This window comes from Dipteris shenzhenensis, chromosome 28 (genome assembly GCF_047967505.1).
Source record: "Dipteris shenzhenensis isolate YYH24624 ecotype China chromosome 28, Dip_SZ_1.0, whole genome shotgun sequence".
NCBI classification, from domain to species: domain Eukaryota; kingdom Viridiplantae; phylum Streptophyta; class Polypodiopsida; order Gleicheniales; family Dipteridaceae; genus Dipteris; species Dipteris shenzhenensis.
The window spans coordinates 1,612,040-1,636,420 of NC_141623.1; the positions used below are offsets into that span (position 1 = coordinate 1,612,040).

Below are 24,381 nucleotides of genomic sequence, written 5' to 3' on the forward strand. Positions count from 1 at the left end.
TCATGGGCTAAACCTCTACGACAACAATAGAGCGCACACAATCAAATGGACATCAACAATTCTGAAACTAAATATCAGGGGCGTAAGAGTGACGGCTGTTAGTACCTTCTCGACTCCGTCTCGACAGCAATAGCCTTCTCTCGTTTCCTCCCAAATTTATGCTCCAACTCTGTAGCAGAACGACAAATTGCATCATCGACACTGAAATAAGGAAGTATGAAGGAATAATGAAGTAATAAGGAGAAGGAAGTGCGGAAATTCAACATATGTAACCTCGTTTTGCAAAGTACTTCTAGAGTCCATGGAATCCCCAAAGGCAAGCTATGTTGCTGAAGTGAGAATATGATGGGCTTGCAAGAGGCAGGTGAAGCAGCAGTAGCTCAACAAGAGATAGGTGATCGAAGGCATCCTCCAATTGACGTCTGCTTTTATAGGCCATCCTAACCGACTATGGGAGATGGCTATGAAACATGAAAAGTCTAATCGCTGCCGTAACTCCCCGAGAGCATAGGAGGCCATAAGGAGCAAACTAGTTCCTAGAGAGACAGTTTCGCAGGGAAGGGTGCTTGCATTTGCCAATACAATGGAGCATCGACACTCTTGTTGCCCTTTTAGCTTCGTGAACTCCGCAAGGGCGCAATATGGTTGACACATCACTACACCTCTGTAATAGTTAGAGTTGCTTGTGCGCCAAAACGCTGGTCCGTTGCATGCTATTGGTTTTGTTGGAAACGTCCACCTTTCGCTTTGACATATTTTGATGGCTCCCGAGTATCCTCGGTGTCTGCTCATATTTTCTTTTTTGGTGATTTCTGCTTGCGATGAGGCAATGAGGAGCTCCTATGATACCGCAGGTTGAGATTAGGTGATTTCTGCTTGCGATGAGGCGGTGAGAAGCTCCTACGATACCGTAGGTTGAGAGCTACCACGAGCGTGACAAACCTGCATCTTTGATTGGTGGTGATTTCTGCTTGCGATGAGGCGGTGAGGAGCTCCCATGATACCGTGGGACGAGAAGACGAATCAAGTGATGAAGAAGACGAATCATATGATTCCTACTTGCAATGAGGTGGTAAGGAGCTCCTATGATAACGCGGGTTGAGAGCTAGCATGAGCACGACAAAAATGCATGAGAGGAAAAGCAAAGCATCTACTCCAAGGAGTCCATGCAAGTGCATGGTTTAATCACATACCTCTACCGATCAAACTCAACCGCGCATGCAAACGGTGATGAAGAAGACAAATCACACATTGCAACGTATGGAATAGTCAGGGCGGTCAACCAATCACAAATTCACACCAATATTAGAAATACGAGCGTGGACCAATGGCAAAATTACGACATTACAATAAAATTAAATACATATTTTTAGCTTTGCCAAACGGTACTGGTCACTATACCCTACCCCCCCTACCATAAGACCACCCAATCACAAAATTTGAAATAAAACCACCCAATCACAAAATTTGAAATTTGACTACCCAAAAATCCTCTATTTTCCTCTTTGCCAAAAGAGAGGCGTCGCTAAGGCTACCCCTCACCTCAAAATTAAGAATTCTCCCTTTGGGAAGGAAAGCATCACTAGGCCAAAAAAGAAATAGTACAACTAACCTTTGGCGCGCCACCTTAGATGCCACGTGTTTTAATTTAGTACAAGCTCACAACTGTATATAAGTGAAATGGGCCGCCTCCTCCTCTCATTGTCTTCCTTTGATCCGATACGATACCATGGGAGAGCTTTGGAATGCAGGTCATCGCAGAGGAGGATCTCGCAGTCGGCATTACCGTCGACCATTGCTCTCAAGCTCTCCCAGCTACTTCCATCGAGACAAGAAGGAATCTGCACTGGATGCCATCCGCTCGGGTCCCCAGAGAAATTCTAGGAGAAATGCTAACAAAGCCTCCGTCTCGTACGACCAATCGTCAGTATCCGAAGCTTTTTCTTTGTGCTCTATACAAGGGAATGACGTCCCCGAAGTGACGAGTGTCTCATCAGTAGCTCGGAATAGCAACCCGTTGCTTCTGGGAGGTCTTGCCGTTGCAGCAAAGATCGTGACAGTCTTCGTCACCAGAATTTTCTGTGCAAAGGCCTGGCCTTTCTTGCAAACAATTAGTTTATCTACCTTCCTGATTAGGAAACGTTCCCGCCAGATCAAGGTAACGTGTGCACACATTTTCTAGGCATCCTTGATTTCAATTTCTTACATATGCCAAACGCGTGGCATAACTTACTACAAATGAAAGATCACCAACCGACTAGAATCGTAGCTTATATCGTTTGTCAATAATTGCTTCATGCTTTTTTAGCTTGTGTTTTTTGTGCACTAGGATTTAAGACAGAACAAAAACGACGCCTCAGCTACATCGGAAGGAAGTTAAAGGCAGTGAAATTGAAAACGATACTAAAGTGTATCGAGAAGTGTACAATTTGAGTCAAATAAGAAATCATTGTTGTGGTTGTACGCTAGCTCCTTCTCTATGCAATAATAAATATATATAGTCAGTCCAACGTGGTACTATACTTACCGCACGAATACTGGTATGTTGAGCCGGCTTTGTAAATTATTGTCAAAAAAGAAGAGAGGGAAGGGAGAGAGCGAGGACCGGGAGAGAGAGAGAGAGGGGAGATAGTCCATAGAATGCAATGGTTGATCACCATCATCCATCAAGTAGATTGTACCATAGTTGACTATTGATGTACGTACATCATACATGGAACTAAATAATACGCAAAGAGATTCAAATGGGGCAGGTGTACTTATGGTTAGGGCTGCCACATGGGCAGCATATTGGCTGCCATGTGGGTGGCTCAAACTGAGAAAGTAAAGCAGAGAGGGGGGCTGCCACATGGGTGCACATAGGCTGCCATGTGGGCAGCATAGCTAAGAGTGTACTTGAGAGATGGAAGCTCTCTTAGAGGACAGATCTGGTACGTAATGGCCACAAGGCTGTCCAAGGCAGTTTGGAGTAGATCTGTGCAGAGATTCCAGCGTGGAAGAGAGGCGATGATGTCAGCATCAGTTTGGTCTGTTTGCAGCAGGCCTACTGGTTTAGAACAGATTTTCCAGGGCAGGACAATGCCCAGGAAAGGCTTGGGACAGATGGCACCTTGGACGGGCCTGTACGGGCTGTTTTCAGGAGTTGTACGGGGCTATACAAGTCCGCTAGGCTTGGAACACGACCAGGAACAGGGCGGAAAAATAGATGGTGGATTGTGCCTACTTTGGAGCAGGTCTGGGCCAGGAAAGAGGCTAGATCAGGTTCGTGCAGGGCAGGTCTGCCTGGGCTAGTGGCTGGATGCCACGTGGCCGGGCGGGTTCTGCAAGTGCCAAGGCCTCAAAAGGGGACCCTGCCAGGTCAGTTTATACAGACCAGAGGGGCTGGGCCCCAGTCGGTTTTGGACAGGTTGGACCGGCCATTTTGAGGCAGTTGGGTTCGGCCTGTTTTGGAGGGACATTTGCCCTATATAAGGGAGCCCTTGGGGTTCATAACACGCCACCCAAAGATCCACTTGAGGAGCAGATTGGAGCTGCAGAGAGCCTGCCTCAAGGACCAGTTCAGAGACAAAGGAGGTGGCCTTCAGCAGCAAACAAAGAGCCCACAGGGATCAAGACCTTTGGCTGTCTTCTAGGGCAGCAAGGAGAATGGAAGTCGGGAGAAGCTTGGGCCTCACCATTGGCTGCACATCAGGGCAGCAAGGAGGTCAAGTCTTCTAAGCATTCACTGCCTCACAGGTAGCTGTTTGGGAGAATAGCTTGGAGGTGTGTATGTCGGCACGGTGACTAAAGTCTACTGAAGCTCGACGAGAAGCACACATGCTTAGGGATCGGACAACACCTTTTAGTAAGGATAGAGGATCACGATTTGGTGGGATTGTTGACTCCTTTGTATTGTGTCTTTTTGGACGGATATATATTTTGTTGTTTCTATACCTCTGTTGGAGCATTTTCTATTCACTGGCTTGCACATATGTATGTTGAATACACAAAGTAAAGAAGTTTTGGATTTCGTGATAAATACTTTTGTGTGAAATTCTTGGGCTATCTAAGAGTCTTTCCCTGCGGGTACCCTCTGTTACAGTCATTTCTAACATGGTATCAGGGCCAGACATAATATTGGAGCCCTGATTGGAAGTTCACGAGAAGTGGAGCCTGAAGGCAAGGACCTCGCTGAAGGATGACCTTGATTCAAAGCTTGAGGAAATCAACTTCGATGTTTGAAGGATGGTACCCTTACGAGGGAGGCTCAGGTTCAGACAGGTGTACAAAATTTTTTTATTTGGTTGCAGACCTTGCTAGATGGAGGATCGGTTGAAACAGACCTCGAGAGCATGATGCCTGGAGGATTCCAGGCTGGTCACTCATTATTAGGGGGACAGCTGGAGGATGCTGGTACCTGGATTGCTCGAGTTCGGAGGCAGGAATGCGACTGAAGGAGGTGGTGCCATCTGGTACTACCTTGGATGGACCCATGTACCCGGATGGTTTGCTTGTGTGGAACTGTACTTGGCGGAGCAAGAGCCACTGGATGAAAAGCCAGAAATTGACATCGACATGGATTGTTCTAGAGAGCTTTGAGATGGGAGCCAATGGAGCATGATGATGCGACATCGACACTTGATTGTTCTAGAGGGCTTCGAGACGTGAGCCAATGGAGCATCTTCATCAACGTGGTGGGATCAGGACTAGAGGTGTCGGTGAGAAGGGGTGTTGGAAAAGTCACCTCGCCATGTGTAAGCTCCCATATGAGGAGGGCGTGGGGGAGGTGTACTTAGGGTTAGCGCTGCCACATGAGCAGCATATTGGCTGCCATATGGGTAGCAAATTGAAAGAGAAAAGCAGAGAAAGGGGGCTGCCACATGGGTAGGACATAGGCTGCCATGTGGGCAGCATACCTAAGAGAGTACCTAACATATGGAAGCTTTCCCGGAGGACAGATCTGGTACAGAATGGCCGGGAGGCTGTCAGATGGAGCTTGGAGCAGATCTGTGCAGAGATTCCAGCGTGGAACAGAGGCCATGATGTCAATATCAGTATGGACTGTTTGCAGCAAGGGTATGGGTCCAGATCAGAGGTTCCAGGGCAGGATGCCTAGGAAAGGCCTGGGAAAGTCAAGGGTTAGAAATTAATTGTTTGGAAGTTTATAAACATTGAACAGTTTGAAGTGTACAGTGTGGTACTAATAACTATGTGAACATTGGAACTTGAAACGCCAAGGTTGCAACTTGCAACTTTACCTGCATAGGCTCCTTTAATCCTTTGAGCTTCTCCACTATGAGCAAACATCAATCTCTCTAATTGAGCTGCGGAGAGACGGTTTTTCTTCTTTGTATGGAATAATGCCCATGTATTACAATTCCTCTCACAGGCTGCAGTACACCAGTCTTATGAGAGGACCCTCATAGCAACACTCCTTAATTTAGGGATTACCATAGTCTTATGAGAGGACCCTCATAGCAACACTCCTTAATTTAGGGGTTACCACTCCATGCTTCTCCCACCAAGACACATGAGCAATCTGAGTGTCGTTACTCATGGCAGTATCCATCCGAAATGTTGAGAGTTTCTGAAAACCAAGCAGCTCATCCTCCAGCTGTCCCACACGTGCATTGTTATTCTTTGAAATGAGATCTACATATGTGTTCCATCCACCATTGCTCAACTCCCTAACAATGTATTGTTTCTTAGACCTCCATAAAGGGTGCAATACATTCGCTATATCATGTGTTGGTTTGTGAAATCAATTCCAGTCTCCTTGCCATATGATTTTTCATCTAGCTTGAGAAAAGTTTAAAACAACATTAATGTTTCCTTCAAATTCCCAATTTTTTACATATGGCAAATGAAGAAGAGATTTGCTATATTAATGTTATATGTACTCATAATTTAGCTCACTTCTTCGCACTGAATGTTGTATTGTTGTCTTCATAGGATTGGAATTCGGAGCTCTCTAACTAGTCATCGTAGGGCATGACATCTGAGCCTGCTCTTTATAGACGCTAGGCCAACTTGACAATGGCTACAACACAACCAAGCATGTGCCCAATCTAAGGTACTATTCTCGCAAAGTCATAGTGCCAAGTAGTCTCATGACACCCAGGGGTATGCCCCATATGGAAGAATAGTACCCGATCTAAGGTACTATTCTCGCAAAGTCACAGTACCAAGTAGTCTCATGACACCCAGGGGTATGCCCCATATGAAAGAATAGTAGGCAACGACTTCAAATCTCTAACATGCTCCCTAAACCCCAGTTAGGCTATTGGGCAGCTTAGATTACTTATCATAGATCAACAACACAACCATCTATGTTGAGATGTGCATAAAGCTTGGCCAAGTGGCTTGTTCCATCTATTCTACTATTATTTATTTCAAGCTTTCTAGTTTCATATGTAGAGGTGTGCTAGACACCTCTAGTTACCCTACATGATGGGTTCAAATCATGATGTGTTTTAGCTTTTTGGTCTAATAGGTCTTCATGACTAGTCCATGCCCTTCTTAGAAAACATCGCTCGTATCACTACCTCTATGGTCTTCACCATAGCTCGGCTAAAAGGGGCCATCAAGAAGTTACAGAAAAAGCTAGGGAGGAGGCCTCCAAGCAGAACTCCTAGCACTTGAGTGGACCTATGAGATTAAGACTAGAATACATCATGGGATCACCATCCCTTCAACAGGGAACTAGAGCTGCTGACTGTACCCCTAAGATCTAGCAAAATCTTGTCGTCTAGTGTGGCATGACAACTGGCATGACAACAGACTAGCCTTTAATTAGAGTATTGTGATTCCATCATGATAAACAGCGCATTCGCCTGCTTTATTGGCTTCTTTGACTTTTTCCAGCTCCATTAGTTTGTATTTTAGTTGAACCTGAGTAAGATCATCTCACATTCAAATGTTTATGCCTTTCAGTTTCTTTGCTTGTTTGAGAGAAAGACAAAGAAATCTCTATTAACGTCCGCAGAAGACCAAAAACATCTTTGGGACCAATGAGTAGCTTGTACATCAGATTCCCAAAAGAGGAGTGCACGAAGCATTTCCACTATTATCATAAAGCCCAACTATTCTCTAGTGCTAACATAATATAGCTTTCATTACATTAGTTTAAGGCTGAGAGTGTTTAGGCTTAGATTTGAATCCCCTGATAAGTGCTTTCCCTTATTTGTAAACAGCTCATTTGCCCTCCTTCCTGGCTTGCTTTTTACGTTGGCGAGTTCCAAGGATCTTTGTCTTAGCTGATTGGAGTATGCTTTTTGGAATCGAAATCCGAGCGCCTTTTAATTTGTGAGTTTGCCTTAGAATATTTATCTTTGCTGCCCTATTTTTACAAACAATTTGAGCATGTGACCCCTTTTGATTGAACCCTCATATGTCATCAAACTCCCATTCAAGATTGAGTATTTTCTCTATGAGGCTGCTTAACTTTTCTTTTGTATAACCTTCTTCTTGTACCAATCCCTAGTTGATGTGATGAGACCCGCATCTGTCCCATGGCAATCCTCGATGCATATGAGACTCCTCTATCCTCAAGGTACTGGGATCTTATGATGAGTCGGTCCTCCGATACTCTAAAGAAATGATCGTGGTCGAACTGGATCTTGGTGGGGAACTCCTGGTCCCCACCCTAAGCTTGAGATGTATGAAGCTGGAGGAGATCTAACAATACGATACGATTAATCTCATCTTGAGGGATTGACTCCGGTGATGCAACCATGCTGTATTGAAAGGGGGGAAGGTGGTCCATGTGGATAGTGTGATTGGCAAACCATGTGGATACGCGTGCATACCATGTATCGCCCCCACTCTTTATCTAGTCGTATGGATGAATCTAGTGCCAGCCTCAGTAGTCTCCGTGAGGTAAGGCCTATACTCTGGAGGAATGTCACTGTTTGAAAGATGGCATCAACCTGGAGAGGTGTCATGGTGAACTCTGCTTATACTATGTGATGGGGGATTGAGGGCTTCCTCCGAATCATTCTAGATAGAACCTATAATCACTGCAGCCGCTCTTATCCCCTTCACTCTGTCACCAAAAGGTCGCTCCCCCAGAAAAATGCTGCGTATATGGCGGTCGGCCTCACTTGGGTGTCGAAAAGCCAGCCCTTCGTCGGCGGGTCCTGAAAGTGCGCCTAAACGCAGTGCCTCTCTAGTCGGGCCAAAGCTCCTTGTCCGCGTGTGAGTTGTGCTCTGGCCACATGAACCATCCTGAAAACTAGCCTTGTGAAGTTTGCCCCGAAGTATGTGTAGGACTTCACTATCTCCACTGCTCACCTCGGTAAGTGAACCTATGTTGGTGTAGCACAGCGCGTGAGGTGTTGAAGATCAGGACCTTGGTCTTCCCAAGGTTGATTGTCAAGTCTCTCTTCTTGCAAAACACCTCTAGTGCCTCCAGATGCCTTCGTAGTACCTCTGCTGAGGATGATATGAGGACTATGTCATTTGCATATAGCAATATCGGTATCATCAAATCGGCCAGCAGTGATCGTTCGCCTCCTAGGCGGTCAATAAAGGATGTGATCTCGTCAATGTAGAACTGGAAGAGAATTGGTGAGAGAGGGCATCCTTGCTTCACTCCGATGGTGCTCTCAACCCAATCTGATAAACCTATCGGAGCACGAACTCTCCCTCTGACGGCGGACTCGTATAGGCCCATCACCCTTGGGATTCTATTCATCCAAAAAGTAGTGGGCAAAGCAGATCAGAATTTCAAGACATCCAGCAAAGGGCTGGGTAAAATAGTGATCAAGAGATCACCAAACTTAGAACACTCCCTGTAAATGTCTCCACACTCTCCTGCTCCATGCTGTCTATTAGAAGGCTTTTTGTAAATCATTGCAAAAGTGAAGACTAAGGGGGCCTTATATAGGTGACCAGTAGCCCTCTTTGTGGCCGACTACCCACCCGACTTTTCTGGTCTGTAAATCTGGGTCTGAGCCAACGTACCAGGTTGGCTGATGGCCAGACTTTGCAGGCTATATATAGGCCTTCCCACAGGCTTTCTTTGCTGCTGCAATCCTGCACAGTTCTCCACACAAATGGCTGCACTCAGACCCTTTGTTGTGGCAGTTCCTGCAGGGTTTCTTTGTGGAGATGTCCTCTTCTCTGTATCTGCTTGCTGCGCCATCTTCTGGCCTGACAGCCCCTGTCTGCCATCTAACCTTGATGTCCTCCTCATATGGGGGCTCAAAAGTGAGGTAGCTGTTAGAAAATACCCATCAGAGGGTACACGCAGCGGAAGACTTATAGTAATGCTCAGGAGCTCACACAGTGTGGTGTGGGTGTGGAATCACAAACTTCTTTACTTATGTGCATTCAATAGATGTGCAGACTCATCAATAGACAATGAACCAACCAGATAGAGAAACCACCAAAATATATATTTCCGTCCACAACTATGGACACAATACAAAAGAGACAGATCCAGAGTCCCACCAGTGGTGTGGTCCTCTGATCTTACCACAAGGTCCTTCTCCTATCTGCTGGCTATCTCTAGACTTGAGCCCGCGTGCTCCACCTGGAGCTTCTGTAGACTTTCCGTCCAGATCACAACACCTTGCTGCCCTGAGAGACAGCCAAGGTTCAGCCCTTGAGAGTTCAGTCTGCAGCACACCTTCTACTCTCCTTCACCTCCAAGATGAGGCCCAAGAAAATGTCTTCTGGCTGCTCCTGTCTGCTGCTGGTTCTGCTGAACTGTTGGATGTGAAATGAGGCCCAGGGCCTCTCCTTTTATAGGCCCCAAGGGGGCTGACAAAAAACCGACCAGCCTGCAGCAGACTGGCCGACCAGACTGGCCGACCAGTTTGTGGCTGGTCCAGCCCTAAAAGGGCACACCACCCAGGGCTTTTGGCCCAAACTTCCAGGGCTCTTTGGCCCTCCATTCAAGGCAGGGATCCAGCCTATATAAGGCCTGCCTTCTGCCCACTGACAGCCATATATGCTGCTCCATATCTGGGCCTGCACATCCTGCCATATCTGCGCCTCTGCCAGGTCCTCTTCCCAGCCACGTGTCCTGCGCTGTACTCCTGTACATCCTGCTGTCCTGACCCGCTTGTACCGCGCCATCATCAGGGTCTGTTGCAGGCCCTTCACCTGCCCACTACCCTCGCCATGCTGACGCCATCTGCAGGTTCCAATCCTGTGAGGTGCTGCCCATGTGGCAGCCCCCTCTCTTTCTTCTCTCTTGGGCACATCCTGCCCTAGGTCTCCCTCCCCCACGCACTCCTCATTTGGGGGCTTACAGATGGGGAGGTGACCTTTCCAACACCCCTCTCACCGACACATCTCGGCCCAATGCCAACTCGTCGATGACGATGCTCCAGTAACTCCCTGGTCGTAGTCCTCTGGAACTCTTTGATGTCGAAATCTTTTCCTGGCTTTTCATCCAATGGCTCCTGCTCCACCAGGTCCGGTTCCGCTTCCGCACACCATCCTGGTACACAGGTCCATCTCTGGTAGCACCTCCTGGCACCACCATCTTCCGTCATGTTCCCGCCTTCGAACTCGAGCAATCCAGCCGTCACGATCTTCCAGTTGTCCCCCTCATAATGAGTGAACAACCTGGAGTCTTCCAGGCACCATGCTCTGAGGGTCTGTTTCAACCCGTCCTTCCTTTGGCAAGGTATGCAACCAATGAATATTTCCAGATAGCCTGGACCATGAACTCTCGCTGAGTTCTCAAGCAGGTACTCTTCTGGCTTCAGTATTCTTTGTCCATCGCCTTCTAGCAATCTGCGTCCAAGATTTGAAGAAGCACCAATACTTCCCCTTCTGCCTTCGAAGAAGGCCAATTCCTTCCAATCTCTTATCACGTGAGACAAATGAAGAGCAGAGTCTCTCCACAGCATGCTATAAAGGCTCAAATGCAGAATATCAAATACATACCAGACTGTTGTACTGCCTGAATGTTCGCTCTGAAAGCAAACTCTCATTGAGGCACCCACCAAGCGCTTGTGTCATCCTGTGCTGTTCCCCTATGAACTCCAGCATCCATCTGACCATGAGACCCCAGGGCCTTCCATGGAATCCACCCTCGTGTCAGTGTCAACAGCCACACACCTGGAAGGTACCAAGCGCTCCATGCTGTCCTTCACCTTCACAAAAGCATCTGACTCCTCGTCGACCCACATCTCTATGTCAGACATCCTTACTGTGATTTCTGGATCAACATATCTGACCTCGGTAACACTCGGTGATGTCACCAGGAACAACTCTTCGATTACCACATTTGCTTTGGCCTTTCCCTCTGAATCTGAGTCAGACTTCTTGTTGTTTTTCAGATCCGCCTTTTTCTTTCTGCAGTCCTTTGCAAAATGTCCGGGCGTATCACAATAGAAACACTTCTTCTTGTGCTTTCTCTTCGAAGTCCCCTCGTCGTCAGAGTCGTCTTTCTTGGACTTGCCACCGTTAGGCTTGCCCTTTCCTTTGCCAGCGGAATCCTTCACCAGCATCGCCTTGTCATCTTTATCCTCGTTGTAGAGCTTCTCCCGAGCTTCCTCCTGTAGCAGTAATGGACACAACTCCTCAAACGTCAGAGGTTTGGTCCTCTGTCCTGCTGTCACAGCTGTAACAAAGCTCTTGAAACTCCAAGGCAGTCTCCTCAATACCATCAAGGCCAGATGGCATGAGTCTGTCTTCTGACCAATTGCTGCCAGCTGATCCCTCACCACCTTGACCTTCGTCAAATGGCTATGTACCGTATCTCCTTCTTCCATATCAAGATTGTAGAGTTGATGTTGAAGAAGCACAATCCGGGAGGTATTGTCTGTCTCGTACAGATCCTTTAGGGTGGCCCACGCCTCTACTGACGTCTCGGCCAGCTGGATATGCGGAAGAACGGAATCCGCCGTAGTCCCTATGATTATTGCTAGGGCATGGGCATCTCTGTCTTCCCAAGCTTCAAGCTCCTCTCTGTCTACTGCCATGAGTACCTCCCCTTTCTTGTCCACCATGTCCTCCGGCTTCGACTCCTCTCCGTTGACTCCTCTCCGGTGGTCAGCTTCCACAACTTCCGAGCCACTAAATGACTCCGGATCTTCACTTTCCAGATCGGGTAATTAGTCCCGTCCAGGTTCCCAGACTCTCCAAAATTAGGGATAGTGAAAGAGAGAAAATTGGGGGAGGAGGAAGGGAAAGCAGGGGCTGAAGAGGCTGTAGAGGTCGACATCTCTGCTGTTTATACCACACAGCAAAGTCAACCAAACTCAATTTCAGTAAACCAGAACTCAGAACGCACCTGACTGAACCTGAGTCACCCTCCTTCTCGCAAGGGCACAATCCTCCAGTCGTGGAAGTTGATTCCCTAGAGCTTCTGAATCAGGGTCATCCTTCAGCAAGGTCCCTGCCTTCAGGCTCATACACCTGTGAGCCTCCTACTTGGGCTCGATACCATGTTACCCATCAGAGGGTACACGTAGCGGAAGACTTATAGTAATGCCCAAGAGCTCACACAGTGTGGTGTGGGTGTGGAATCACAAACTTCTTTACTTATGTGCATTCAATGGATGTGCAGACTCATCAATAGACAATGAACCAACCAGATAGAGAAACCACCAAAATATATATTTCCGTCCACAACTATGGACACAATACAAAAGAGACAGATCCAGAGTCCCACCAATGGTGTGGTCCTCTGATCTTACCACAAGGTCCTTCTCCTATCTGCTGGCTATCTCTAGACTCAAGCCCGCGTGCTCCACCTGGAGCTTCCGTAGACTTTCCGTCCAGATCACAACACCTTGCTGCCCTGAGAGACAGCCAAGGTTCAGCCCTTGAGAGCTCAGTCTGCAGCACACCTTCTACTCTCCTTCACCTCCAAGATGAGGCCCAAGAAAATGTCTTCTGGCTGCTCCTATCTGCTGCTGGTTCTGCTGAACTGTTGGATGTGAAATGAGGCCCAGGGCCTCTCCTTTTATAGGCCCCAAGGGGGCTGACAAAAAACCGACCAGCCTGCAGCAGACTGGCCGACCAGTCTGTGGCTGGTCCAGCCCTAAAAGGGCACACCACCCAGGGCTTTTGGCCCAAACTTCCAGGGCCCTTTGGCCCTCCATTCAAGGCAGGGATCCAGCCTATATAAGGCCTGCCTTCTGCCCACTGACAGCCATATATGCTGCTCCATATCTGGGCCTGCACATCCTGCCATATCTGTGCCTCTGCCAGGTCCTCTTCCCAGCCACGTGTCCTGCGCTGTACTCCTGTACATCCTGCTGTCCTGACCCGCCTGTACCGCGCCATCATCAGGGTCTGTTGCAGGCCCTTCACCTGCCCACTACCCTCGCCATGCTGACGCCATCTGCAGGTTCCAATCCTGTGAGGTGCTGCCCATGTGGCAGCCCCCTCTCTTTCTTCTCTCTTGGGCACATCCTGCCCTAGGTCTCCCTCCCCCACGCACTCCTCATTTGGGGGCTTACAGATGGGGAGGTGACCTTTCCAACAGTAGCGACTTCTAACACCCCCTCTCAATGACACAACTGTGGGCCAAGCTGCTCCCTTGGGAGTGCCTTCGTGAAAGCATCTAATAAGTTGCTAGTGGTTGGACAATACATCAGCTGCACCACCCTGTCGATGATGAGCTCCCATACAAATTGGTAATGGACTTCGATGTGCTTTGTCTGTGCATGTTGTCGCACATAACCACCATTGCCTCGTCTTGAGACAGGTCCATATTCTCAAGGATCCACCTGAGCCACAACGTCTCACATGCTGCAGCAGTGCAAGCAACTTTGTACTTCGCCTCTATAGAAGAAAGGACAATTGTGGGCTGTTTCTTGCTTAGTCAAGAGATGGCTCCTAATGCAAGCACGAAACGTAACCTCTGGTTGAACACGTGGTATCCTAGTCACCTACCCAATCTGAGTTACAGAAACCACCCAACTCTACTTATGTGGTATATGTTATGCCAGAAGTGCAAGTACTTTTCCAGTACCTCAGCACTTGCAAACCTGTGTTCCAATGATTCTTCCTGGGTTTTGTAGAAAATTGATATATCAGCCAAATGGCATGTGGCCGTTGGTCAGGCTGCCAAACTCCGATACTTGCTAGCATCCACTGGCTGAGATGAATCATGAGCACTCAGATTCAGTCCGACCTCCATTGGTGTCAGTGCCTCCTTGCAGTTCTCCATTTGGAACCACTTTAGCAACTCACGGCAATACTTCTCTTGCGAGATGAAAATGCTGTCTTTATTCTGCCTGACCTCAATGCCAAGAATGGAGAGATCCCAAGTCCGTCATCTTGAACTTCTTCATCATAAGCTTCTTGACCTGAGAGATCTTCCTCATGTGATCACGTGTAAGTATCAAGTTATCCTTCTCCCCTCCTGTGAGAAGAGGTAGAGATTAGCATCAGACGATTCAATTCAACCCAATCCTGGAAAAGAAACCGTCGATGCGTTGGTACCATGCTCTAGGGGCCTGTTTGAGCCCATACAGCCCTGACACCCTAGCTCCTCCTTCTCCTAGGGAGGACAGTGTTTGGGAGGTGGTAGCCAGCATCACGGCTTGGAACATTTGGGTGGCTAGATTCAGTCTTGTGATGGGAGAGCACCCGGTTCCACCCTCGGCTACCTTGGTTGCCATCTGGCAGGATATCATTTACACTCTACGGTCCACCTGGGAGCGTGGGACTTCAGGCTCCAGGGCGACTATCGAGAGGTGTGCTCGTTTCTGCAAGGCTTGGTTTGCAGGTGTTTTCTACATCTTCACTCCGCGAGGGATTCGCTGGCTGTATAGTCCCCCCACTTGGCTATTAGCCCGAGTTCCAGAGATCTCCTAGGCAGTGAGTTGGGCTTCTCTGGAATAGGCCGGTTTTCTTTCTTTCAGCCTTTTCCGGTTTTTCATACTCAGCACCTTCGGGGCTGTTGTCTTGTATGAAATCTTTCAAGCATTAATAGAAGGTTCCTTTCTTTGGGAAAAAAAAAAAAAGGGCATGAAAGGCTATCACCGTTCGAATGGTCACCAGCCGAGCCGTGGGAGCAAATGTCTCATTAAATTCAAGACCTCCGACTGAGCATATTTTATGTTTGTCCAAACGGCCATCGGATTTGAACTTCAACTTGTACACCCATTTGGTACCAATTACCTTCCGCTTGAAAGGCCTGCCCACCAAATCCCAAGCTCTTTTAGGGGCCTTTCATAGCGTGTTTGGCATTTTGAAGCCTCTTCACTGATAGTCCTCTCGAACTTCGCCATTGGACTTATTTTGAGTTGTTCTACACACTATATCAGGTACTGTGGCCATGTGATTTATGGCTTCCTTTTATTATGTCATCCTGCTTCAACATGTATCCACTTGCTTGGTAACTATTTCTTTTTGTTTTTCAATAGTATGCTTATTAAGGAATGAAATGTTTTCCTACTGTTCAGTTACGGACAATGGGGACTAGGTCTAGCATTTGAGGGTGGACCCCCTTGCTTGGGGTTATGGGCATTAGTGACCCACAAGAGTGATGGCCTCTCTTTGAGAGGGACATCTGGAAACCAAACCCCACGTGAGTACCCAAACATGGGACCAATCAAATGCACAGATTGCATACTGACCTAGGAACCATTCAAGAGAATGTTCCCTGAGCTTTGGGTGTGGGCTTGGCAGCATCCCAAGAGTAATGGAGATACAAGATAAGATGACAAACAAATGAGCTCAGTATGGCTCAATTATGACCTTAGAGTACGTCAATAGATAGTCCAAGCTGTTAGGAACCCGTGGGTGCGATCAGAATTGAATTTTGACAACTTTGAAAATTTAGGGTTTTTGGGAGTGACACGTGGCAGACTGCCACGTGGAATCTGAGCTGGCAAGTCAGTCCACCTGTCCCACACATGTGGCAGCATGCATGGCAAGTGGCAGGGCGTGCAGGCCAAGTGTCTGGCCCCAAATCTGGTAGATTTGGGGCAGGTTGTGGGCTGTCCTCTTTGGGACTGCAGCCCACCAAAAATCTGGGACAAGTGTCCACCTTCCACTCTAAGCCTGGGGGGGGGGGGGGGCTGCGCCTATAAAAGAAGGCCTCTCCCCTTCATTCCCTACATGAAAAATTCGTCACTTTTCTTCTCCCTCCTTTTGGTTGATGCAGTAGAACCTCTCCAGCTCCTTGGGTGCAGCCAGCTTCTCCCCAGGCCATTCTCTCACCTCAGCAGCACTTTCTCTCTCTACAACAGCACACACTCTCTCTACAGTTCCAGCCCCACCTCTCCAGAAATCTGCCCCCTCTCAGCTCTTTTGGAACAGCAGCATCATCCTCTCTCCTTCTCCTAGCCTGGAGCAGCCACAGCCCCTTTCTCTCTCCTGCTGCAGTCTTTCCCTCTCTACTGCAGAATTTCTCTCTCTACTGTTCCAGCCCCTTCCCCTTGCAGAAATCTGCCTTTCTCTGCACCTCTGGAACAGCAGCAGCTCCTCTCTTACATCCCCTCCCTTGGGATCAGCATTGGCACTCTCTCTCTACAGCTATCACTCCATAAAGGCTTTCTCTCTCTAGCCTACAGGCTGTTTTTTTCTCAGCTGTTTTCATTCCAGCCCCATTTCCACACTCTCCTCACCCAAGGTAGCTTCAGAGGCATCAAGGACTTCATCTACAAAAGGGTAAAGTCACGAAGGGAGTCTCTATTGTCAAGTTTATCTCATTTAAAGCACTATTTCATGTTGTTTCTACTATCTTTCTAGAAACTAGTGCTTGCCTCTAATGTTGGATGTAAGTGGTGATTGTTACAGGCTTCTTCCTTGTGGATTGGGCAAGCCAAGAGTTGAAACCTGAGCTTGGAGTCCTCCTTTTTGTTGTCTACCTTGTACATATGCTTTTGAGTCTTGTATCTAGGTCCTAGGCTTTCACTGAGTTCATCAGTTTGGAAGGTGCATTGCACCTTGGTCTTGTATCTCCATTTTCAAGAGTAAAGTGAGCCTGGATAAGGGGGGGGCCCTGTCTTGGCCCCTCAATCATATTGGAATTTCCAATGATGTCACTTTGTGTTTAAGCTGTATAAGTCTTAATTCCAGCTTAATTGCAATCTCTTAAGTTCAAGTATATGTGTTTGGCAACTCGCAATCATTTCATTCAAACGCCTCTGCAAAATCCGTTGTCTAAATTGATAGCAAGCACCGAGTAGTTTACATATTCGATTTAAAGATGGAGTTGTAGCCAAAGAAGTCAAGGGGAAATCAGAGCCCTTGGAAGAAGCAATCATTTCATAATTATCTCTAGTCGGCTTGTGAAAGTCAAAGAAGAAGCAATCAATTCCAAGTGAAAGGAGCACGGATTTGCCAAGAAAGAAGGACATATAAGTACCATATGGGAAACTTCTCTGAGTGTATCTACAGACATTATGTTGCTTCTGAGAAACATAGATGTCAAGAGCTTTGCCATTCCAAGGAATTTGCAAAAAATATTGATATGAACGAGAATGGCACTAGATCGAAAGGACTCAGGTGGGTTGACTATAACAACAGGACTATGGCTTAGCAGTGGCATGGAAATGCTTAGATGTAATAATCAATCCTAGAACCAGAAAGAAGGGCCCCTGGCTGCCAAGTGCTCTTAAAGAGCAAGAAATGCCAAAGAAAAACAAGAATCTTCGTACGGAAAGCAAGTGCTTTAGATGCAAGGAAAGAAGGGCGTGTGGCTGCCCAGTGCTCTAGAAGGCCGGTCGGCCAAAAGAAGCAGAGAATGCCACAAGATTGATCGGAAGTTACCCCGGAAAGTTGGACGGCACTAACGGGACTCTCTAAAAGGAGGGCCCATGTGATAAAAAAGGCATCAAAAGCACCAGATTTAAAAAGAAAGCCTAAAAAGCTTGTTTTTTTTGTGTAAAAGTAGCTTTTAGAAAGTAGGCCCTAGCTTTTTGCCAGGCCTAGTTTATAAAAGAAAGGCCCTAGGCCTCCTAGATCCATTGAAGAGTTGTACTCAGCCTTATCCTCTCTCAGAGCCAGTTGTACAAAGTTTTCTCTATTGCAATAAAAGACCTTCGGGGGGGGGGGCGGGGGGCAGCCTTTTTTCTGGGGCCTAGTGCTGTGTTCTCTCTCTCTCTCTCCTTCTGTCGTCCCAGTCACTCTCCCTCTTCATGGCAATTCATGTACCAGCTTCGACGTTGAATTATGTTTGCTGATTGGAGTTATTAGAAATTGTTTTTGAAGTGCTAAGACTCAGATTTGGTGCACATTGAACATTGAAGCTATGTCTTAGCTTCAGAACGGTTACACTGACAATGAGTCCCCCGTTGTTCTTTGACATCTGTGTCATAGAAAGAAAGTTCTTACAAAGTTTTGGAGCATAGAAAACATTCGAAATTACCTCCAGGGCTCTTGATTTATTGCGGAATGGTATATTGCCGCTGTCCCCCTCCGTCACTTTTGAGTTTGGATGTGTACCTTCCATGGTCTTAAACCATTCCTTCTTGTTACATATGTGTTTTGATGCTCCGCTGTCCACAAAGCAGCCCTCCTTGTCTTCAGTCACTGTAGGAGCTGAGCAAAGCTTAATGACCAAGAAGAGCTCGCTAGTAGTCACATTCGCTGAATCAGACTTCGACTCCTTTGAGAATCCTTTAGCGCTTCAAGTCTGCCTTTTGCTTCCGGCAGTCCTTTGCATCGAGGTTCTCAAAGTAGAAGCATTTCACCTTCTTCTTTTCTGCATCATCTGCCTTGTTGCCTTCAGAGTCCTTAGCTTTTCCTTTGCCAAACTTGTCTTTTGGCAAAAGTGCCTTGTCATCTTCTTTGTTGTAGAGTTTCTCTCTTGCAGCAATAAGGGACCAAGCTCCTCAAACGTCAGAGGCTTGTTCTTCTCTCTTGTTGTCATGGGAGTTATGAAGCCCTTGAAACTCCTCGGAAGCAAGCAATGCGAGCTGGCTTGTGCCCATTTTCTGACCAACTAATGCAAGTTGATCTGTCACCCTCTTGACCTTTGTAAGGTGGTCATGTACTGTATCTCCTTCATCCATGCACATGTTGAACAACTGATGATTTAGAGATAGGATCCTAGACGTGCTGTCCGTCTCTTACAAATCCTTCATGTTATGCTCAAGCTGAGATAACATGATCTCGGAAGGGTCGGTGGACATTTTCCTTTAGAGGACCAACTTTCTGTATTATATTTCATTGCACTTCAAGTATATGGTTAAAGGAATCAATGTCAAGGTCCTTGGTGAGGTCGAATTGACACTGACTAGATGGTTCTGAAGGTCAGGGGTCTAGGGGCATCAAATGATGGAATTGCCAAGGGGAAAATAGAATTTAATGGTACTCCAAGAGAGGGGTAAATGATGCACCAAGAATTGACCCTAGAATTAAGACATGTGGAATGTAGAATCATCTAGGGATGTGTGGGCTTTGTGTGCAACACGCAGAAGAAAAATATGAGAGAAATGTGCATACGTGTGCTTGTTGTCACAAAGGTTGGCTGGGAGGAACAACCGTGTGTCATCGCCCGTGATATTTGAGAGGTTGTTACGTTTGAGCATCTCATTTGGCATTAGAGCGATAGGTTGAAGGAGTTGGGTTGGGCTTCCCTTGGTCTGTCGTCACGAGACTTTGAGTGTGTTATGTGAAGGCTTCTTTTCTCCTCTCATTGATCGAAATATAGCTTGAATCATCCATATTTGGATGGCAAGGAAGCTGGTGACATGTTCGATCGAATCGTTGGTAGTCGAAAATCGCTTGAGGAAACAAATCGCTAGGGTCTGACGGTGGCCGCTTGTAACTTTGCTTCAAACACAGGAATAGTTGGCAATAAGAACTCAAATCACGAATCAATAACAACGTCAGATATAAATTGGTGAATCTTCAACTCGTATCTGAAGGCTGTCCTGCTTGAGCATAAAGTTTTATTGTCGCTCATTAGTGGAAGTGATGGAGAGTTTGCTGAAGGAATAGAGTGGCGTTCTTGAGCCTTTTCCTTCGAGTCCTGCATATTGATAGGTCACAAAGCCTTTGCCTTGGATTACACGTGAAGTTTCGGGAGACAGGCTCTGCATTTCAATTCTACATGTGACCAAGGAGCTTCCTTTCTTTGTTAAAATTTTTGAGTTTTCAGATTGTAGTTGTAGGTATCTCTAGTTAGTTGATAGTGCAAGAATTTTCCTAGCATAGGGAAATACAAATTTTAGTTTGTAGTTTGATATATATGCTTGGTTAGTTGTTGTTGTTTTTTTTTTTGGGGGTGTGTGCGCAAAGACTTGAAAGACTTCATACAAACCAGCAGCCCCGAAGGTGCTGAGTATGGAAAAAACTGGGAAAAGGTTGAAAGAAAAACCGGCCTATTCGAGAGAAACCCAGCTCACTGCCTAGGGGATCTTTGGTACTGGGGCTAATAGCAAGGTGGGGGGGCTATACAACCAGCGAATCCCTCGCGGAGTGAAAATGTAAAAAACTCCTATAGGCCAAGCCTTGCAGAATCGAGCACACCTCGTGACAATCGCCCTAGAGCCTGGGGTCCCACGCTCCCAAGTGGAGCAGAGGGTGTAGATGATATCCTGCTAGATGGCGACCACTGTAGCCAAAGGTGGAACCGGATGCTCACCCATCACCAGACTGCAGCGAGCCACCCAAATGTTCCACGCAGTGATACTGGCTACTACCTCCACCCGCACCTGCTCCAACCACGGTCCGATGGGCAAGCTTCCGTGGGCGGCCAGTTAGAAGAAGTAGGATATCTTCCTCGGCCGCAAACTGGACCATAACCGCGTCCAAAACCTAGAATGGCCAACCCGGGGCACTCTTTGGGCCACCCAATGCCCATCTGCCAAAGGACCCGGCCAGTCCACTGTCCCACTGTGCCCAACTAATGTGAGTCCATAGTTCGAGCATACGCCCCTCCTGATCTCGGATCTCTGGGTGCCAAACAAGGGGTTGACGCTCGAACTCAGAGGCTGAGCACGAATGAGGCCCCCCGCTAGTCTCTGCGAGACCCTATGTAGTATGGAGGCTCCTCATGAAGGGGGAACCCTTCTCTGTAAGGGGAGCCTTTGAGAAGATCCTTCTGTGTGAAAGCTGCCACTGTCCTCCAGTGCGTGGGGTGTTCCTCAGAAGCCCTCGTTGTAAGAGGAGCTTCCAATTTTCTACACCTGGGGTGAGGCCGCGAACAGCCAACTTGCCCAAGAGGGCTCTGCTTTGCATCTCCAGATCAAGGATACCCAAGCCTCCCAGTGCCTGTGGCATGATCACCATCTGCCAAGCGACCCGAGCTCTAGTATTTCTCGTGCCGTCCGAACTTGCCCAAAGGAAGTTCCGAACCAACCGTCGGAGCTTCCCAATGCACCCTTTGTGAAAACACCAGCAAGAGGTGATATACTAGGCCGTGGCAAGGACTTGGTTTGCCACTAAGGCACGACCTGCTAGGGAGAGTTTGGCCGAGCTCCAGTGGAGAAGCTTGCGCCGAACACTCTCAAGGATTGGGGCGATCTGCTGCTTTGCTGTAATGTCAATACTAACCTGGCATCCGAGGTATCTCGCTATCCGGCCCCACAATATCTATCTGAAGCCAAAGTCGCTCCCCCACTCACAAATCTTTTGTGTAGCCTGTGAAGAAACCTATGGACTTTGTCCAGTCGATCCGCGCACCCGAGGCCTCACAGTATATAGCCAGGGCTCCCCTGACTCTCTTCAAACTCGCTGTGGTGCTCTCTACATACAAGGCCGTGTCATCTGCAAACTCAGAGTCTAGCAGCTCCTCCTCCTGCTTGATTGGGAGCCTCAACCCTGTGAGGCCGGCCACGTGTGATCTCAAGTAATAGCCCAAAGCCTCCGCCACAAACAAGAAGAGGAAGGGAGCGAGTGGGCAGCCCTGGCAGACCGAGTGAGAGAGAGGAAAGGCCTTACCCGTGTGTCCTTCGATAAGCATTTGGCTAGAGCTCCCCGCATAAAGCACAGAAACTCCTCTGACCCATCTGTCTGAGAAACCCAATCTCCGCATAGTACCCTCCAGGATGGACCACTCCATCTTGTCGTAGGCCTTCTCAAAATCCAAGAGGAGGACGGCCAATAGCTGTGACTTCTCCTTGGACCAATCCATTGCCTCCCAGAACGTGAAGATGTTGTTTAGGATGCTACGCTCTTTGACGAACCCGGTCTGTGTGTCGTGAATGATGCCAGTAAGATGGGGCCATAACTGCAAACTCAAGACCTTGGCGAGGATCTTGTATGCAGTGTCAAGCAAAGTGATTGGTCTCCACTGTCGGATATGTGACCTATCTCCCCCTTTTGGGATCAAACAAATCCCCTGCCTGCTCAGGGACTGAGGGAGGGAGCCCGTGTCAAAAATCTCGTGGCAAGCTAGTCGGAAAGGGGTGGAGATAATCTCCCAGAAGTTTCGGAAGAAGGCCGGAGTCAAGCCATCCTCTCCAGGACACTTCTAGGTCGGGAGAGCCTTGAGGGCTTCCCAAAGCTCCTCATCCGTACAAGGATCCTCTAGACTACTGCACAAATCCTGCGAGACTACTATTGGAACGTGATCCCAAACTATCTCCTGGGCCACAAGACCAGCTGGAGTCATCCTCTCTATCTGAAAGAGCTGGCTGTAAAAACCTGTGGTTAGGTCTAAAATCTCCTGCAGGTCAGTGTGCATGATGCCCTACGGATCTTGGAGACGTTGCAGCTGCGTGCTTGCCGATTAAGGCCCAGTGGTCTGAAAAAACTCGTCATCCTGTCCCCCTGCTGTACCCACTGAGCCTGGGAAGAGTGATAGGAGAACTCAGCCTGCCGAATCTCCGTGTCTTGAAGCTCAAGGCGAGTGCTCTTGAACATGTCACTAAGCCACTGAGAACCTGGGTCCTGCTCCTCGAGCCGCTCTATGGAGGCGAGGTCAATGCTTGCTCGCGCTCTTGAAGAGTCCTCCGCCTAAGGGCATGAGAATGCAACTCCTCACTGCTCCTCTGCATCGCATCGGCCACCCACCATGAAGCCCAACCCTTGCATGGTGCCATCTCTGACTGCTCCCAAATCTCTGCCATGACCTATTGAATCTCCTCGTCTTGCAGGAGGTCCTCTGGAATGTGAACCCCCTTTTGGGGAGGACCTCGGCGGGGTTGCTCTAAGTGAAGTACTACTGGAGAGTGGTTTGACATCGTGGTACCTGCCAGAATCCCGATAGAGCTGCCTCTGTCCAGTGCCCAGTCCCCAACGTAGAAGCGGTCTAGCCTCTCAAGCAGTCCATCATGTCTCCTCTGTCCGAAAGAGAAGAGGAGGCTGCCAGGTATCCTGCAGAAATCTGGCTCTCGCCACGGGTCTCTGCCACCTCTGATCATGAAAATGAACTGCTCCCAGGTGCTCTGCTCTGCTGCTGGCATCTCAGAGAAGGAGGTGCTGTCTTGCTTGTCTTCCCCAAACTCCAGGTTGTTGACGTCCCCTCCAACAATCCAAGAGTCTACATTCGGAAGACACTATTCGGAAGACACTTTGACAGCCTCCTCCAAAAGGCCAGACAGTGTTGTCTGCATGGTGGGGCATACACATTTAGGATCCCAATCTTGGACTCTTCCGTCCTAACTCCCATCCAACTGCCAGTCCTAGGATAAGCTCGCCCTGGTCATAGACCTCTGGAGCCACTGTCTGTGAGACCGAGATGTAGACCCCTCCGCTCCATCCTACTGCAAGGGGACCACTCCTCCGGACCTCTCCATGGGAGAAGGTGGTGTCGTTGTCTGATGTCTGATGCTGAGAACATATGCTCCTAAATCAAAAGGATGTCCACTGTCCGCCCTACCGTTGCCCTCTGCAACTCGTGCTGGAGTATCAGGTGCTGCGGTTGACTACGACCACGGTCGTGGAGCCCGTGCACGTTCCAACTCACTATGGTCTAGCTTATGAGGACGGGGATGCAGAAAACAAGGCTCTCTTGTGAGTGGGTGTATGTACCAGAAAGACTGTCTTACGTGACTTTGCCAAGGGTTTGGAGGGTGAGTATTCCGTATGTGTACTTCGATGTACTAGGATGGACACCGGCTCAATGCCAATCTTCTGTGCCCACTTCATCATGAAGGAGACTCAACTCCGCACACTTCTGAAGGGGCCAGTGGTATGCATGATCAACCTTTGCCTCAAGCGGCAATGTGATAACTCCTACCGCCAAACCACACATCGGCTTCTCTCGCGTGAAGCACAGCTCAAAATTCACCTCCGCACCATGGGTGTGCCAAAGGTCCAGTCCCTGTGGCCCCATCCACTTGTCCGTCATCTGTGAAATTTGATTTCCCATAATAGCATCAAACACCACTGGGGACCACTTCTCTAACCTTGTGGAGGCGAAGTGCAATCTCCAAATGGGGTGTGTTTGGGAGCCCACTACGCAGATCGAACCCCCTTTCCGGGGCTGCAAGACCACAAGCGTTACCTCCAACGGTAAAGGGTAAGATCCAAGGTCCCAATCTTCAAAAGTCCTGCGGTAAGGGACGCCCAGGTTGGAGATTGGGA

General features: G+C 48.2%; 1 protein-coding gene across 5 annotated transcripts in view; it reads left to right on the forward strand.

Moving 5' to 3' along the window:
• Window positions 1–1,723: 1,723 nt before the first annotated feature.
• The window catches only part of LOC147883024 (putative aarF domain-containing protein kinase At5g05200, chloroplastic), an 86,164-nt gene continuing 63,506 nt past the window's right edge, over window positions 1,724–24,381 (forward strand). For all 5 annotated transcript variants that reach the window (XM_087399911.1, XM_087399912.1, XM_087399913.1 and 2 more), the window contains exon 1: window positions 1,724–2,158. In XM_087399911.1, the coding sequence (XP_087256037.1) occupies window positions 1,730–2,158 (429 nt within the window). In that variant the 5' untranslated portion in view covers window positions 1,724–1,729. The remainder of the gene's footprint in view (window positions 2,159–24,381) is intronic.